Raw genomic sequence first — 17,451 nt, 5'->3', positions numbered from 1 at the left:
ATGCGACAGAAGATAGATGTGCAGGGGGGCGACAATTGTTCAAGATTCTTTTCCCGCTGGAGCCCATGATTCGTTGGGGGGGCAAACAATTGGGAAGGGGTATCCCTGGTTTGCCGCGGCTTCCAATCCCGATGCCAACCTGCAACACCGTCATCTATTTTTTCCGGGCGGCGTTTCACGTGATTGCGCGACCGCGTTAAGTGCCTGTTTGAGCTGCCTGCGGCGCGGCACGCCTCTGGTCTAGTAAACGCCCTCAACTCATCGACATCCGAGTCAAGCATTGATTTCACCGCGTCGCCATTAATTGCTTGTGGCATCCATATAACTCATGTCACAGGAAAACACCACGCATCCGACCAAGATGCTCTCTTTTTCGCCGAGTCCCATCTTCTCGGGCTCCTGGAACCACCGTCCTGCCGTATCATCGCCACTATCCTCCTCGCCCGTCCGCGCCTCCTCGCCCCTGTCGCCAATCGACAGAAACACGCTTCCACAGCGTCAGATTCAATCGTCACCCATTCAGCCGCCGAAATTCAAATTCGCGACGCGTCCGACGCGTCCGAATCCCGTGGTCCGGAAACGCGAGGAGGCCCAGGATCAGCGCCGCAGGAACTTCTTGCAGAATGTGCGGCAAAAGTCAGACGACAAGGCGTGGCAGCGACGTGATATTGAGGGCCAAGTGAGCTATTCCCAACGTAGGGAGTCAGCTGTGAGTGCTAACCAGGGGTGCGCAGTTCTTGAAGGCGAACTATTTGAGTGACGTAGGTCAGCTCTCGCGTGACGCCCCAGAGGTCTCGGAAGGCGACATTGAGGACGCGATGACTTTCCGGGACGAGGCGATGTTTTCGCAGCCGCAGCAGGAGGACGATGTGATGACGGACGGGCCTCCGGATGAGGAGGATGAGATGGAAGCCATGATTGCCTTCTACGAAGAACAAAACGCCGCTTCACCACAACGCCCTCGTTCCCCGGCAATGTCGGATCCAGACTACGACGATATTTTTGCCGAGTTGGTTGCACAAGAGCAGTCTTTACAGAAGCATCAACCTCTAGCATTGGTAGATCGCATGGATGAAGACCATGCCATGTCCTTTTGATTTTGACAAGCGACTACGGAGTTTGGGGGGTTTCTGGGAAATGAGACCATCATGGATTTGGCGTTTCAGGTTGTCTATGCTGGATGGACAGTATCTGCGAAGCACTTGTACGAAATCTGGGGCCCTGGGAATATATGGATATTAAATGTCCAAGAAATGGGATTTTACTGTGGATTACACTGGTCGTCCGGCATGTTGAATGCGTCTTGCGCTGATGCCATATCCCCCACTAGGTCGGACGGCGGCGACCCTGCGCTTTGCATCTAGGAGAGTGTGAGCATGGAACTGTGGTTGCAAAACGTATATTCGCTGGAGCCTCACCTTTTGCATCCTGTCAACAATGTACTCGCGGTCGGCCGAGTTAGAGTCAGAGTACGTGTGCTCCTCGAATTTGGTGACAATCTCGGCCACGAGAGTTCTCTGCTCCTCGTAACGCTTTAGGTCCTCGGCCGGCGTCGTCGCCTTGTTCTTCTCGAGCCAATCGGGGAACTTGTCATTGAGCTCCTTCATAGGCTCGTAGAGGATCTCCTTGTTGGTCAGCTGCTCCATCATGCCCATGAGCATCTTGGAGAACTCCTCCTCGCTGCCCTCGGCGTTGAAGTCGCCCGATGAGAGCTGCTTGAGCATCTCGGACATGAAGTCGTCCTCGCCCCCCGAGGCGGCTGCCGCGGTGGCCTGGTCGCCCGAGTTTTGCATGCGCTCCATGGTTCGACGGATGGTCTCCTGGAAGGATGCGTCCGCGGCAGGGGTTTCCGCCGGTTTGCTGGCTGCCGAGGCGCCCTCGGGTGCTTGGGATGTGCTGGCGGCCGGCTGCTCGGAGCCATCTGCTTGGGTGGTCCCCTCGCTCATCTGCTTGAAGATGTTCTCAAACTGCGCCTGCATGTCGGGCTGTCGTCACGTCAGAATGGAGCATACCCCATCCCTTGGGAATCGCAACTCACTGATTTCTCCAGCTCGCCGAGGAGGTCGGCCATGCCTGCCTGGAGCTGCTTCGCAAACTCCTCTTCCGAGAAGGCATCTTCCGGCGCAGGTGCGGGTTCTGATGCGGGAGCAGCCTCCTTTGGTTCTGGTTTGGGTTGCGGTGCTTCTGGGTGGGCGGCCGCGACTGGTTTCTGAGAGTCTACCTTGACAGCTGAGAACTCGTTAAGCATGTCTGGTCGCGCATGGCGTTAGCAAGCGCAACTAAAATAGCAAAAGAGCCTTGCTACGGATCATCATACCATCTAGATCATCCAGGTCGTCCTCATCAGGATCAGGAACGTCGTCAACAGTCGCCTGCTGGGGCTTTGTTGCCTCGCCGGTTGCGCCCTCGGGCGACTTCACATGCTCTGCTGGGATCCCCGCTCCCTCCTCCTTGGCCTGCTCTACCGAACTCATGGCGGAATTGCGTTATGAGACCAACCCAGAAGCAATTCTCATAACCCAGCGAGTAGATAGAAGGAAGGACTCGTAGAATCGTCAAAGATATAACAGCGCACTATGACCGTAAGCCTGTAATTAATGTGCCTCGATAGAGATGTTGGGCCGGACAGAGGTCTGGTGCGGTGGTCTGATAGAGGTCGAGTCGTAACTGGGGGACCTGGGTTTATAAGGCCTGGGCAACGCCAAGTGGTAGGATAGAGAGTGGTTTAGGTGTGAAACACGTTGAGGCACTCAGCAGGGTCGGATATTGGGAATATCTCGCCTAGGGCTCACCGTGGTTCAGCGTTGAGCTTGAGCCGAGGAAGTGGGTGGCATCTCAATGGACGTTGTTGCCCCACGGCGCCCCGCGCACAGCAGTCCAGAGTCCAGACACTGACTGCTGCAGGCTGCACAGCACCACCTTGGCACCACCTTAGCACGAGTGGGTGCACCACCTCCAGTAGGCCAGGTGGAGTGGCCCCTGCAGTGGGGACCTGGCCAGGTCCGACTCAGTGACTGTGGGTGTCGCAGGCTCGCAGCCCTTCCGCAGCTGGACCGCGATTCACGGTCTTGGGGCCCGTCCGAAACCTCGACTATCGGATGAGCTGTTGGTAGAAATTCCTCCCTCTTTTGATTCCACAGACCGACCCCGCGTACGAGCTTCGGCCACCTGGACACTTGCATCCTTTCTTCACATTTCCTCATCTAACAGGAACTCCTCTTCCTACTCGGTGCGCACCGTTTCTGCCGAGTTTGGTGTCTCCAACTTCTGCGCTCCACACATCGCACTGATCTGCACCTCCATCCTCCATCTCGAGAAAGCCACAACCACTCCAACAACGAACTTGTCACCATGGCTCTGTGCCAGAACCGGCTACAGGAGGAACGGTAAGCCATCGTGTGACCGCTTTGATCCGCGCTATTCGTCGTGCTGATTTCATCTAGGAAGCAGTGGCGCCGTGACCACCCGTTCGGCTTCTATGCGAAACCTGCGCGAACCAAGGAGGGCGTGCTCGATCTGAAGAACTGGGAGTGTGGTGTTCCCGGAAAGGAGAAGACTATTTGGGAGGGCGGTCTGTTCAAGCTGACTATGGCGTTCCCTGAGGGTGAGATTGGCCAGCGTTTGCTACGATGACACCAGAAACGAGGCTGACACCCAGATCACCAGAGTACCCTACGAAGCCCCCGAAGTGTGAGTGCAGAGCTGGATGGATTCTCTTCTTCTAGAAAATGCGATGCTAACTGGTGTTGCTTTACAGGCAAGTTCGTCCCGCCGCTGTTCCACCCCAACGTGTATCCCTCGGGCACCGTCTGCCTGTCCATCCTCAACGAAGACGAGGCGTGGAAACCCGCCATCACCGTCAAGCAGATCCTCCTGGGCATCCAGGACCTGCTCAACGACCCCAACCCCGAGTCGCCTGCCCAGGCTGAGGCCTACAACCTGTTTCGCAAGGATCGGGTCGAGTACGAGAGACGGGTCAAGCGCGTGGTTCGCGAGAACCCAGCGCCCTGAGTGGAGGGACGTGAAAGCGAGGAGCCTGCCCGGGGAAGGTACGGGCGGCCATTTGCAAAGGCTATTTTTTTTAATTGGGCGTTTGGGAGGGACAAACAATATCAAGCGAACGAGGGTTACGTCGCATGAATGTTGAGATGGTGAGCATCTTAATCTGAGACCTACGATGGACCGGAGGGGTTTAAGATTCGCATGGTAAAGGGTAGAGATCGATCGGTAAGAGGACATTCTAAATACTACGAAAGACGACTTATGAGGCGTTGTGTGCCCGCAGACTAGCACGCACTTGGGCGTGGCAAAGCTTTCGCAGTTAGGCTCTTGCCACCTACCAGACGTCCGGTTTCTAGAAGCCACGTCGACTGCGGGCGTCGTGTCCTCCAACGCCGGTGATTGTGTCAGGTAAAAAAAGATGTCATAGGTTTGGTCCCCTAGCCCAAGGCGACGCCAGGGCGCAGTGCTTATCGGGTCCTGTGCGGCCGTCGTGATCTTCGCAGCTGCAGCTCATGCCGAGCCAGGAGCGACCGGGCGGGCATATGTGAGGGCAGCGAGGGCAAGTCGTGAAAACTGTTCCTCAAGCTTGGCATCAATGTCGACGGGTAAGGGGAGAGGCCGCTTCTGACTGACTGAATGTCTCTGGTAGTATCAGATTTACTTTCGGGTTCCTGTCCCGATGGGTCCCATCGTAACCAATGCTACGTACTGAGGATACTGCCACCTCCACACAACGTTGGACGCCTTCTCTTATCGGTGGGTTTGGTACCTGAAGTGCTGGGATGCAGGATGTGGCTCAAGTTCAGCCAATGGGGGCCCATCCATTCCAGCACCGAAGTCGGCCGGTGGAACGGCGACTCAGTCACCATGTTCCTGACGTCGAGGTTTGGGGTTTGCTTGGCCTTTAGGCTTGTTGAAAGTTGTGGATCGCCAGGCTCCGGCTAACGCGATTTTCGGACGCCACCTCTGACTCTTCCTCCCTCTCCAGCAACCCTTTTTAAATTTGTCGCCCTCCGTTGTCCGCTGTCGTTGCGCATCCTGTATCCCATCCTCGTTGTTCACTACCGACCGCAATCATGTGTGGCATCTTCGCTTGTCACCGGTAAGCTCACCTGCCCTGTTCGTCCATTTGGCTGCAGCAGGAGACGGCCATGGAGGGGCACATTCTGGAACCCCGCCATGCGTCCTTGCGCAGGAAAAAATAAGGCCGGAAACTGACATTGATCGCAGTCACCCCGACGTCCAGAAATTTAAGCCTACGGCGCTGCGCCTCGCGAAGCAGTATGCTGCTCCTGTCCCCTGCGCCCAGTTTATTCCGGACGGCTAACCAGAGCGCCCCAGAATCCGCCATCGTGGCCCTGATTGGAGTGAGTCTTGTGGCTACCAAGGGAATTGCCGAGCGGCTACTGACCTCTGTGCCTAGGTGGAAACGTGATTTGCAACAACACAAGTAGGTCAATTGGACCTGAAACTGACTGATCTTGTCGCTGACCTCCGTCCTAGTCCTCTGTCATGAGCGTCTCAGCATTGTTGGCGTCGGTGAGTGCTATTCATACTTCTCCTCCTATCACGCGTGTCTAACTTTTGTGTGTACAGACTCTGGCGCTCAGCCCCTGGTCAATGACGACGAGTCCATCATCCTCGCCGTCAACGGAGAGATCTACAACCACCGCTTGATCCGCAAGCATCTGAAGCACACATACAACTTCAAGACGCACTCCGACTGCGAAGTCATCATCCCTCTGGTACGTCTTGGAAACTCCCCTCCCCGGACAATTGGACCACCAAGTGCTAATGCTGACTTTTGTAGTACGAGGAGTACGACATCGACGCCCCCAAGCACCTCGATGGCATGTTCTCCTTCGTCTTGTACGACAAGAAGCAGGACCGCACCATTGCCGCCCGTGACCCGATCGGCATCACCACCTTCTACCAGGGCTGGTCCTGGAAGGAGCCTGGCGCCGTGTACTTTGCTTCCGAGCTCAAGTCCCTCCACCCCGTTTGCGACAAGATTGTGGCCTTCCCCCCGGGCCATGTTTTCGACTCCAAGACGGGTGAGACCACGCGCTATTTCAACCCTAGCTGGTGGGACCCCACCAACGTGCCCTCGGCTCCCGTCGACCTGAAGGCTCTCCGACACTCGCTCGAGAAGTCTGTGCGGAAACGCCTAATGGCCGAGGTTCCCTACGGCGTGCTCCTCTCTGGCGGCCTCGATTCGAGCTTGGTTGCCGCCATCGCCCAGCGCGAGACCCTCCGGCTAAAGAAGAAGGCACTGGAGGCCGCCGACTCCGCCGAGAACGCCGACGGCGAGGGCCTGGTTGGTATCGACGACGACGACAACCTGTCGACTGCTACCTACCTGCCCCAGCTCAACAGCTTCTCTATCGGTCTGCCTGGATCTCCGGATAACGAGGCGGCTCTCAAGGTCGCCAAGTTCCTCGGAACCCGCCACCATGTCATGACCTTCACCATCGAGGATGGCCTCAACGCTCTGTCCGACGTCATCTACCACCTGGAGACCTACGATGTCACTACGATCCGTGCTTCGACCCCCATGTACCTTCTGTCGCGCAAGATCAAGGCCATGGGCATCAAGATGGTCCTGAGTGGCGAGGGTAGCGACGAGATTTTCGGTGGATACCTGTACTTCCATGCCGCCCCCGACAAGAAGGCTTTCCACGAGGAGACGGTCCGCCGTGTCAAGAACCTCCACTATGCCGACTGCCTGCGCGCCAACAAGTCTACCTCAGCTTGGGGTCTGGAGGCCCGTGTGCCGTTCCTGGACAAGGAGGTGAGTGGGAAATTCACAAGTGAATGTTTTTGAGCAAGCAGCGTGACTAACTTGAGTTAAAGTTCCTCGAGACGGCCATGAGCTTCGATCCTGCCGAGAAGATGATCACCAAGGACAGGCTCGAGAAGTACATCCTCCGCAAGGCCTTTGACACCACCGACGAGCCCGAGACCGAGCCCTACCTGCCCGATGAGATTCTCTGGCGCCAGAAGGAGCAGTTCTCGGACGGCGTTGGCTACGGATGGATCGACGCTCTTAAGGACAACGCCGAGCTGCACATCACGGACGACATGATGAAGAACCCCAAGCCTGAGTGGGGCACCGATATTCCCGATACTAAGGAGGCGTACGTGCACCCTCTCTGCCAATCAGCCATCGTGAAGTTGTGAAGCTGACTCACACTCTTTAGTTACTGGTACCGCCTGATGTTCGACGAGCACTTCCCCCCTCGCTGCGCCTCGACCGTTATGCGCTGGGCTCCTACCTGGTCTAAGCAGTCCGACCCCAGTGGAAGGTTCGTCTCCCTCCTGGAAAGATACAAGTGATGATGGTGTGCTGACAAAATATGTTCTTAGGGCTATCGCTACCCATCTCCAGAAGTACGAAAACGCTGTTTAAAGACAAAAAAAGACAGACGTCATTTACATGATAAAAATCAGGCGGGCTTGGCCAATGTCGACCGTCAAGGGCGTTTTGGTGGCTAGTTGTATAGATTTTGGGAAAACATTGACGTGTACCTACGGCTAGATATCAAGCCTGAGTTCCAGCTGGGAAGAGTCAACTCATCTATAGTATGGGGTAAATTTATAAAAGGCTCTCTTGGCTTGTTTGATCCCAACCACTTGTAGCATCCGCTCCGTACGTATCTAATATCCCTCGTCGGTGCTGTACGTCTTATAGGCTAAGTATGGCATCGTGCGGTTGAGCTAAATTTACGATACACCATGTCAACGCTTTCTCTCAAAATGCGCCCATGTGAATGGCATGCCCCTATTCTCGTTGGACGTATCAAGTTTGCATGGACTGCCAAGGGGGTAGGTATGTCCTGGACGTTGTCATGCACGGCTGGACACCGAGAACACCGAGAGGAAGGCTCTAGAAGTCTGGAGGTGCTAAAAAGGAGACTAAAAGTCACTCGACTCACTCAAGGCATGAGAGTCCCAAGCCTTTCCATAAGCAGATAGTAGTACTAGCATAAACGCATGAGGATGGCTCATTGCCCCTCATTTCCCTCTGTTCCTGAGAAACACACCTGAATTGCCGGATCCCCACGTGGAACACCATCGTCGCATCGCTGGTCATGGCAATATTTCGCCCGACATCAGCCGACGAGGTCACCAGCCCAGTTCCAGGAGGGCTGTCCGGGTCCAGTTGGTTGCTCGGTGGACGCCAGCCTACGCCAGTCGGCAACAGAAGGTAATGGTGGGGCACCAAACCCGCATTTGTGCACTCCCATTGGCTGCATGTCGCCCTTACCATTTTCCGCTCCCCGGTAATGTGATCCTGCAGCCCTGCTTGGCCCAATTCGCATTTCACCGGGCCACCCCATCAAAGCTCGTCCCCCGTCTCAGACTCCCGCTCCCCGATTCAACAAATCCTCTCTCGACTCCATCCATCATACTTGAATTTGCGCTCATCCACAGCCTCATTCTCCCCCAAACCGCCCATCATGTCTGTCCCCGCTTTCTCTGATATTGCCAAGCCGGCCAACGATGTACGTCCCCCTCCTCCCAAACAGGAGCAAATTCTCCTTGGGAGCTAGCTCCCCCAGCTTTCGCGGAAGCTCTGCCGAGCATCACCGCTTTTTCCCCGTGTCGTGTTGTGATGATGGACAATGGCTGACTCCAGAGCGCGTCCTTTCCCTCCGTATAGCTCCTCAACAAGGATTTCTACCACCTCGCTGCCACCACCTTCGAGTTCAAGGACACTGCCCCCAATGGCGTCGCCTTCAAGGTGACCGGCAAGTCCAGCCACGAGAAGGCCACCTCTGCTGCCGTGAGTACTTTTCCATCCCGTGCCGCTACGCTGTCGCGACCATGATGCTGACCTCTTCCCCCAGATCGAGGGAAAATACACCGACAAGCCCACCGGTACAGAACCCCAGCATCGCAAAAGTCCTTCAAAAAGCGCGCGGCGATTGACGCCGACATCATCACCACCCCCCCGCCCTTCTGCTCCTTTAGGCTCCATAAGGATATCGCGCATCCTCGGCCCCAACTCTGGCTGGCCGCTGGACCTCGCGATATTCCTTAGACCTGGCCAAGACCATGGCTTTGCTCAGCTGCTAATGTTCTATTCGCGCGCAGGCCTGACCCTCACCCAGACGTGGAACACCGCCAACGCCCTCGACACCAAGCTCGAGGTCAACGACACCCTCGCCCAGGGCCTCAAGCTCGAGGGTCTCTTCAACTTCCTCCCCGCCACCGCCGCCAAGGGCGCCAAGTTCAACCTGCACTTCAAGCAGCCCGGCTTCCACGGCCGTGCCTTCTTTGACCTGCTCAAGGGCCCCACCGCCAACGTTGATGCCGTCGTCGGCCACGAGGGCTTCCTCGCCGGTGCCAGCGCTGGCTACGATGTCAACAAGGCTGCCCTGACCGCCTACAGCGCCGCCGTCGGCTACGCTGCTCCCCAGTACAGCGCCGCTGTCACCGCCTCCGACAACCTCAGTGTCTTCGCTGCTTCCTACTACCACAAGGTCAACAGCCAGGTCGAGGCTGGTGCTAAGGCCACCTGGAACTCCAAGACCGGCAACACTGTCGGCCTTGAGGTTGCCTCCAAGTACCGCATCGACCCCGTGTCCTTCGCCAAGGTTTGAAGCCCTCCTGCAGTTTGCAATTTTTTGTCTCCGATCTCAGTCATTGACCTTTTCTTTCCACCTTGTAGTTCAAGATCAACGACCGCGGTATTGCTGCCCTGGCCTACAATGTCCTCCTCCGCGAGGGTGTTACCCTTGGCCTCGGTGGCTCTTTCGATACCCAGAAGCTCGACCAGGCTACCCACAAGGTTTGTACTCTTGTCCCTTCTGCACAGTAGTTCTTGCCGCTAACACGACTGCCACAGCTCGGTGCCAGCTTCACCTTCCAGGGTTAAGTATACTCTACCGCCCCCTGACAGCATCTAGCGTAGCATCCGCTGGACGCTTGCTCAAAGTCGGCTCGTAGACAAGAGTCGCCTTTTGTACTGTACCCGGATGTGCATTGCGATGGATTTTCGGATGTAGAGTATAGGACAGTGGATAATTGAAACTTGCGCAAATAATCTCTCGATGCCCTTCGCATGGCTTCGCATCTCTATATGATATGATATGCATTCGTTCGATACAGCTATGCGTACAACGACTTCTAATAGGTAGATAAAATGGGGGAAGCATCTTATTACCCAATGCTACCCATGCGCCTCCCGCTTCTTCTTCCGCCCCGACCGCGCAAACCGGAGGTACAGCGCCGGCACCGCAAAGCTCGTCGCCAGGATGCCCATGACGATCATGAAGTGCGCCCCCAGGCTCATCTGCGGCTCGAACTCCACATTGTCGTCATCCACGGCCCTCCGCGTGCGGTGCGTCCGCTGCCACCGCCTCTCATCCTCGCGCCGCTGCGTCCGGTGGTGGCCCTGCCTGTCAAAGTGCGGCACGTCATCCTGGTGCCCAAAGGGGTCGCCCCCGGGGCCCATGCCCCCATGCGCAGAGCTCTCGCTCCCGGGCCTGCCGCCGGCGCCGGCGCCGCCCCCCTGCTGGCTGCTGCTCTCGCTGGCGGTGCCGCCGCCGGCCGTGGACTCCTCGTGCGCGCGCCTGCGCTTCTCCTCGTGCGCGCGCCTGCGCTTCTCCTCGTGCGCGCCGTAGCCGCCGGCGCGGTAGAAGCTCGGTGGCGGACCGCGGAAGGTGCCCCTCCTGCGGCTCAGGCCTGACGCCGGGCGGCCGCCGGCGCTGTGGTAGGAGCCGCGCGGGGGCTGGTGGGCTGTGCCCGGGTGGGGGTGGGCGCGCAGGTGGAGGCGGAGGACGTCGCGGTCGTAGGCTGTGCGGCGGGTGGCGTCGGAGAGGAGAGTGTAGGACTCGGAGAGGAGGGAGAAGGTATGGGAGGCGTTGGGGTCGTGGGGGTTGGCGTCCGGGTGGTGTGCTTTGGAGAGCTTGTAGAAGGACCTTTGTGTGTAGCATTGTCAGCGATGGGTTGTTCCTGGTTCACGGGGGAACGGAAGGGAATGGAGACTCACTTCTTGATTTCTGAGGGGGAGGCTTCGTGGTGGACGTTAAGGCGCTCGTAGTGGTTCTTCTTGGAGAAGTGGTGGTGGTGGTGGTGGTGGTCATCTGGGTGCGACCGCGAGGTGCTGGCAAAGGCTCGACGGGAGGCGACGAGGCATGGCTGTGGCTGGACGGTTACCCGGCGGAGGAGAGGAGCGGGACGGACTGGCATGCCTCATCACGACGGGACCCGAAGAATGTGACTTCGGATTCAGGTGGTTTGGGGGGGATACAAGAGGTTTAGAGATTGTGACGTGATGCGTTGGAGATGGAGTCGGAACATATATGCATGTATGAAGTTATGCATCTAGTAGAACGCTCTCTACTGACAGCTCCAGGTACCGACCTACCTAGGTACCCACCACCCTCATTGGGAGCCAGTCCACAAGTAAGTTGTGTGCTCGTTTTATATTTCAATGATGTCCGTAATTGATTTATTCCAAAAGTTCGCCCTTAACTTCATATACAAGCGGATCTTCGTATCTCACACATATATAAGTCTATTATCCCCATCCAACGCCTCTCGATCAGGCCGTAAGTTAACCCATAGTACCCAGATATGTCATGTCCAACCAACAGGAACAATGATGCATGATTGGTTTCCTTCATGCCATTATAATAATACTTCTCTTACAACCCTTCTTTTTTTTTCTTGAGGCTTTACTGCGGACGCTTCAAGGGGTGTGCCTCGGTATTTAGGACCCACTCGTCCAGATTGATGTTGCTCTCGTCGTCAAAGATGAGGTAGAAGTACTTTAGAGTCTCTCCCATCCAAAACGTCTACGATCCCGGTCAGTTCTCGTGCCAAGTGCGAGTTTTCTGAATGACAATGTACTTACCTCCATTGAGTCAGCCTTGGGGCTTGCTTGGGTCGTCACGTCCTTGATCGTCGCAAAGGCAATCTCCGTCTCCGTCTCTTTGACGATGGCTTCCCACATGCGCCATGCCGCCTCTCTCCACGTGTGGTCGCCCGTGATGCGCCACATGTAAAAGACGCTCTCAATGGCCTCGGGCCGCAGCATGTACTTCGGGTCACGGACACGGACAAACCCATCTGGGAGTGTCTTGGTCCGGTCCTTCGAGACAGCGTCGCTATTATAGGGGCAGGGCCCGTCAAGGTTGCTGCACGGCACGAGCTGCGAGTTCTCGGGCATGATGTTGGAGTCGAAGGCATCGTAGGCCCAGACGCAGCCGTTGGTGAGGCGCGAGGCCAGGTCGATGTAGTCCTCGCGCGCAAGCAGCTTGCCCGCAAGTCCGTACGTGCCGCCCACAAAGCAGGTCAGATGCTCCATCTCGGCAAGCATGGTATGCTTGTCACCCCTAACAGTGACGCTCCCGGACATGAGGATGTTGTCGTCATTAGGGGTCATGGGTCGGAATAGGAGGTTCTCCTTGGCGGCGTCTAATGCCGATATGATCATGGTCTCGTATTCCGGGTCTAGTCCACCTAATAGAGCATTCATCTTGGGTAGGTACTCGTACATGGAGTCCATGCCGGCGCCGAGGTTGAACCTGGAGTCGTCGACGATCTCATCGCGATAGTTCATGTCATGAGGCCAGAGCCCGGGGATCATGGTGTCGTTCTGGAACCTGTAGAAGAACTGCTTGAGGCGCTCGGTAGCATCGTAGTACTTGGGATCGCCCGTGATCTGGCTGAGGCGAGTGAACTCGAGGGACAGGGTGCCGCCAGCGGCGCCGGACATGCTCTTGTCGGCCTGCTGGGTCCCCTTGAGAGCGTCGTCGTAGAAGAGCCAATGCGACGGCAGGCGATTGGGGGTGTCAAAGGTAGCGTAGAGGGCGTCGCCCAGCTCGGTGGCCTTGGCCAGCAGAGCGGGCTCTCCGGACAGATCGTAGGCGGCGAGGATCCCTCCGAGGTAGCGAATCGTGACTTCGAAAAGGTTGATCCTAGGGTCGCTCGTCTTGGACCAGTCGATGACGGCGACCTCCTTGACGGCGCGGCGGAAGTCGTCCTTCATATCCATAATCCAGAGGGTGTCCATGGCGTCGACCAGCTGGGCGGACCAGCCAGAGAGGGTCTGCTTACCCTTACCAGAGAGAGGCTGCAGCTCGTCCTTGGTCCAGGCGTGTGTCTTGTAGGCCTCCCAGCTCTTGACGAACTTGGCCTTGACGGTCTGCTTGCGCTTGGCAGAGACGTCATCCTTGAGCATGGCAGATGTGGTGCGGGCCTGGACGCGGGGGAGGCTCTTGGACTTGCCCGAGGGCGGGGACTTCATGTCCTCCACAGGGTGGAAGACCTTGGCCTTGCTCCAGTCATGGGAACTGGGGATGTAGGTGAAGCTGTCGACGGTCTTGGGGCCGGTAGAGGCCTCGGAGGTGGTTGAGGAGTAAGAGTCGGAGGCGGATGGGGCCAGGTCGAAGTTGCGCCAGAGGAAGAGGCAGAGGCAGAGGAAGGCAACAATGGCGATGTAGCGACGACCGAGTCGTCCTTGGAGTTGGCTCAACATGGCTGGCGCATGTCTCCCCTGACGTTCTGAATGGCGTTGGATTGACTCGGGGCTGGGCCGGTTCTGGCGTCGGGAGTGGCGCTGGGTGGGTGACGACACGGCGGGATCGAAACAACCAAGCTTGTATGGTCGATCAGATGGGCAGAAGGAAAGGAAGGAAAAGTCCAGAAACAAGGGAGGGGGGAAAATGTAGAAGACGAAACAGCGTCGAGGTGAAGATCAGCTCGCAGGTGGACGGAGCTCGTGCTGACATGGAGTCCCTGAGACAACCTGTGCAGGTTTCGCCAAGGCCAAGACGGCCCCTGCAGTGGGCATGCAGTGGGCACCCTCCCAGTGGGCACCCTCCCAGTGGGCGCCCACCCAGTACCCAGGCAGTGGAAGCCAGTGGAGGGCAGCGTTGCAGTGGAGGCTTGCAGGCGTGCAGCCCCTGTCTAATGCTGCCCAGGCAAGCTTACGAATTACGGACACAGCGCTGTGGCGGGGCCAGACCTCAGCTGTCTCCCGCATCCGGTATTGGCGTGTTGCCTCCATCCGTCATGTTCATCCATTGCATTGCTTGGAGCAGTAGCATCCGAATGGTTGGCAGTCCTCAAGTGTCTCGGGAAACTACCACAGTAGGTAAAACTTACGCACGTAGACACGAGTAGTACTGCGTACGCGCGAGTGCCAAGTATTACTCCGTAGTCTATTGATAATGTACATACGGAGTACATACTATGTAGTATACCTGGTAGTACGATGCATCGAGGGACCCACGGCCCACGGGGCGGAGGATCACCAAGCGGCGGGGCTGTACGGATACCCAGCCTGTGTGGCTCGTGGGTTCGTCAGGGGCAGCTCCATTCTCCAAGACTCCAACACCAGGAGGGCTGGCTCCAATTAGTATTATTACCCGCGCCAGACTCGGTGGCGGAACTGATACAATTCCTCCACCGAGAAGCCCGTCCAGCATGTAGTACACACCAGACAACGGAAGGATCAATTGAGAATATTACCACATCTCTACGGAGTAGATGTGTCCTGTACTTGGCCAATTCGGTATTGCTCGTAATATCCCATCTACGGATGCAATCGATTACCCAACGGAGGTCTGGGCAGCAGCATTCGTGAGACGACATGGACCATTACTGATACTACGAGTCCCTATCCGTACAAACAGAGCACATGATCATAATGATATGTACATAGTAGTAATGGCACATGGCTGCGGTAACGACTGTTCTATTTTGATTTGCTAGAGCTTTGATCTGCTCAATGAGTGACTAGGGTCAGTTCTTCGGTCGCACAACACTTGCGCGGCGACACCGCCGCCGTGTATATCGTTTGACCTTCTTTCTAATAATCCATAATTCGCAACTGGCGGGTCGGTCCTGCAACGGCGAGATCCATCGAAGCACGTGTCCCGCACGGAGAGTTGCGACTCGGCCTTCACTCGCCATCCAACCTCTTGCTGTCGTGGCGTGGCTGCGGACTTTGCCGAAACGCAACCATGCTACCCATGCCACATATCAGGACCACATGTTCCTGTCTGCCGGTCATGGTCGTCACCGTGCTTCAGCCCGTCGCGTCGACTCCGACTCCCTGCACTGGCGTTGAGACACTGGCTGAGCTACCGACGCTGAGCTCTTCCCTCTTCCAAGGCAACGCGCGACGGTCTTGCGCTATATTCGTAGCCCATCTGCCCAAAAGATTCTTGGCCACGGGTTGGCAGGTTGCTGCTCTAGCAGTGGGAGTCAATGCCGCGTGTCGAGGCGACAAGGACCTGCTGAGGAAGTGTTCTGACTCTTCGGGTAAGCAGGCGGCTGCAATCATCCTGAACCATCATCTCAGCTTCTTCTGCTGGTCGTCTTGCACAGTCCTCAGTCGTATCCGCGTCCTATCTGGCTGTGGAATGCTGTGCTGACGCTCTTCTCGTCGTCGTCATATCGGCGGCCGTACCCATTGCTGGGTCCCATGCGGCCGTTGCTCTCGACGTACTGCTTCAAGCGGTCGCTCTGGTTGAAAGATAGAGCCCTCATTCCGGACACAGCATCATGCAGGCCGGCTCCGAGGCTGACGCCTCCCTGGCCAACGCCTCGGCCCCCAATGACGCTGCTCGAAGCATCTGTGAACTCAGAGTTGGCAACGCTTTCTCCAGCGACACTCTCTGTCCCACGCCCGCGAGCCTTGCCGCCACGCCCTGCGCCAGAGACCCCGGGGAGCCCCGGCCACTGCTCTGGGTTGAAGTTAGAGAACATGCTAGGGAATGCTCCACCCAACGCTGCTCCCCCGAACGCAGAACTGTGAACCGACGAAACGTCATCGGGGATGTAGGAAAGCATGGACCCTGAGTCGAGCTCGCGGGCGGGTCGATCGTAGTAACGGCCATTCATCTGTCCGATGGCTTGCCGGTGCTGTGGGTGCTGTGGGTGCTGCGGGTGCTGCGGGTGCTGCGGGTGCTGGTGGTTCTTGGGTCGGTAGCTGATCTTGGGGCGGGCAAACTGAAGAAGGCAAGCCTGGAGATTGGTGAGAGGGCCTTCGACAAAGCACTTGCGGTCCTTGAAGTGGACTAGGAGGTTATGCCACAGTTCGTGCTTGGAAAGGACCTTGGGATTTCCAAGAATCACCAGGCCGTACTTGGCTCGCGTCAAGGCCACGTTGAGACGTCGCGGGTCCGACAAGAAGCCAATGCCCTGGTTGTCGTTGGATCGCACACAAGAGAGAACGATAAAATCCTTTTCTCGGCCCTGAAAGGCGTCAACGGACGCGACTTCGACCTCCTTATACAGCTCCTTCTTGAAGGTTCCCGAGTTCTGCATCGTCGTTACAATGTAGCTCCTCTGTCCCTCATATGGTGTGATGACACCAATATCAGCAGGCTTCACGCCAGCCTTGAAGAAGCGAGTGATAGCCTTCTCCACGTTCGACGCTTCGGTACGGTTAAGATAGGACGTTCCAGACGCTGAGATTTCTTCAAGGCCTAGGTTGGTCCAGAACATCATAGGCATCTCCGGCAAAGGCCAGGGGAAGTCAACATCCTTCCTCAGCCGAATCTCAGCTGTCACACCGTTCTGCAGGTGCCCTTCGTAGAACATGTTGGAAGGGAACTGGGACAGGCACGGGTGCATACGGTACTGGGTGTTGAGCATCAACGGTTGGTGGCCAAGATTGACTAGACGCTCGAAGAGAGACTGGTTCAGTCCAGCCTTGGCTGCCTTCTTGTTCATGATGACAGGTCCAAGCTGCTTATGATCACCGACAAGGACAACTTGCTTGCATCCGAGAACAAGCGGAATAATGCACTCAGGCTCGGCCGACTGCGTTGACTCATCGATGAGAACGTTGCGAAACTTCATCTTCGAAAGGCGCGGGTCTCCGGCGCCCACACACGTGCAGCAGACTACGTCGGCGTTGGACAGGATTTCGCGCTCAGCAGCCTTCGTGAGCTGCTTGAACTTCTTCTCGTCCTGGCTCGAGAGCTCTCCGACTTGGCTCTTCAGCTGAGATAGTTTGACAAGCTCACTGTTGTGCTCAGCCATGCGAACTTGCTCATGGAGAGCAAGGAAGCTGACCGAAGACTCGACATCCTCGCGAGATTTGGCTGTCAAACGGACAACCTTCAGCCCAGTCTTGTGGATCCGCTCACAGAGCTGATCGACAGCGACGTTGGACGGTGCGCACACCAAAACTTGATTTCCTGTGATCTTGGAGAGGTGATAGATGACGGTGGCAGAGGTCACCGTCTTGCCTGTTCCAGGAGGGCCCTGAATGAGGCTCAGGGGCTTCTGCAAGCAAGACTTGATAGCCTCTACCTGGCTGTTGTTGAGATCCGGAAGACCAGGTGCAGACCACTTCTTAGGCAGGTTCAACTTCATGGGCTGAAACTTCACCTCCTTTCCGAGAAGCGTATGGAAAATGTATCCAGAGACGCTCATATCATCCACAGCGAATGTCTTCATGGCTAGCTGCATGCGGTCGTA

The 17,451-nt window shown here is 56.8% G+C and overlaps 7 protein-coding genes across 7 annotated transcripts; 4 read left to right on the top strand and 3 right to left on the bottom strand.

Moving 5' to 3' along the window:
• Positions 1–361: 361 nt before the first annotated feature.
• On the top strand, positions 362–1,097 carry ACO1O0_002242 (uncharacterized protein; the record flags this gene model as incomplete). Its single annotated transcript, XM_083191717.1, has 2 exons — positions 362–679; positions 735–1,097. The coding sequence occupies 2 exons, from the start codon at positions 362–364 to the stop codon at positions 1,095–1,097; spliced, it is 681 nt and encodes a 226-aa protein (XP_083052931.1).
• A 164-nt stretch (positions 1,098–1,261) lies between these two features.
• Positions 1,262–2,474, bottom strand: PEX19 (Pex19 protein family-domain-containing protein; the record flags this gene model as incomplete). The annotated part of the gene is made up of 4 exons (XM_083191716.1): positions 1,262–1,360; positions 1,419–1,985; positions 2,039–2,250; positions 2,318–2,474. The coding sequence occupies 4 exons, from the start codon at positions 2,472–2,474 to the stop codon at positions 1,262–1,264; spliced, it is 1,035 nt and encodes a 344-aa protein (XP_083052930.1).
• Positions 2,475–3,351: 877 nt separating this feature from the next.
• hus5 (E2 SUMO-conjugating protein UBC9) lies at positions 3,352–4,011 on the top strand (the record flags this gene model as incomplete). The annotated part of the gene is made up of 3 exons (XM_083191715.1): positions 3,352–3,386; positions 3,444–3,604; positions 3,758–4,011. 3 exons carry the CDS (start codon positions 3,352–3,354, stop codon positions 4,009–4,011), a joined length of 450 nt encoding a protein of 149 aa, XP_083052929.1.
• Positions 4,012–5,078: 1,067 nt separating this feature from the next.
• On the top strand, positions 5,079–7,411 carry ASN1 (asparagine synthetase B; the record flags this gene model as incomplete). Its single annotated transcript, XM_083191714.1, has 7 exons — positions 5,079–5,082; positions 5,506–5,541; positions 5,599–5,747; positions 5,813–6,793; positions 6,856–7,139; positions 7,203–7,307; positions 7,369–7,411. 7 exons carry the CDS (start codon positions 5,079–5,081, stop codon positions 7,409–7,411), a joined length of 1,602 nt encoding a protein of 533 aa, XP_083052928.1.
• Positions 7,412–8,462: 1,051 nt separating this feature from the next.
• POR1 (eukaryotic porin/Tom40) lies at positions 8,463–9,883 on the top strand (the record flags this gene model as incomplete). The annotated part of the gene is made up of 5 exons (XM_083191713.1): positions 8,463–8,507; positions 8,666–8,788; positions 8,853–9,602; positions 9,677–9,796; positions 9,854–9,883. The coding sequence occupies 5 exons, from the start codon at positions 8,463–8,465 to the stop codon at positions 9,881–9,883; spliced, it is 1,068 nt and encodes a 355-aa protein (XP_083052927.1).
• A 294-nt stretch (positions 9,884–10,177) lies between these two features.
• ACO1O0_002237 (J domain-containing protein) lies at positions 10,178–11,199 on the bottom strand (the record flags this gene model as incomplete). The annotated part of the gene is made up of 2 exons (XM_083191712.1): positions 10,178–10,928; positions 11,000–11,199. 2 exons carry the CDS (start codon positions 11,197–11,199, stop codon positions 10,178–10,180), a joined length of 951 nt encoding a protein of 316 aa, XP_083052926.1.
• A 488-nt stretch (positions 11,200–11,687) lies between these two features.
• Positions 11,688–13,492, bottom strand: ACO1O0_002236 (glycoside hydrolase; the record flags this gene model as incomplete). The annotated part of the gene is made up of 2 exons (XM_083191711.1): positions 11,688–11,807; positions 11,867–13,492. The coding sequence occupies 2 exons, from the start codon at positions 13,490–13,492 to the stop codon at positions 11,688–11,690; spliced, it is 1,746 nt and encodes a 581-aa protein (XP_083052925.1).
• Between the last annotated feature and the right edge of the window lie 3,959 nt (positions 13,493–17,451).

This window comes from Amphichorda felina (genome assembly GCF_050947745.1).
Source record: "Amphichorda felina strain 45539 chromosome Unknown scaffold_2, whole genome shotgun sequence".
NCBI lineage: Eukaryota > Fungi > Ascomycota > Sordariomycetes > Hypocreales > Bionectriaceae > Amphichorda > Amphichorda felina.
This window is presented reverse-complemented; position numbering and strand designations above follow the sequence as displayed.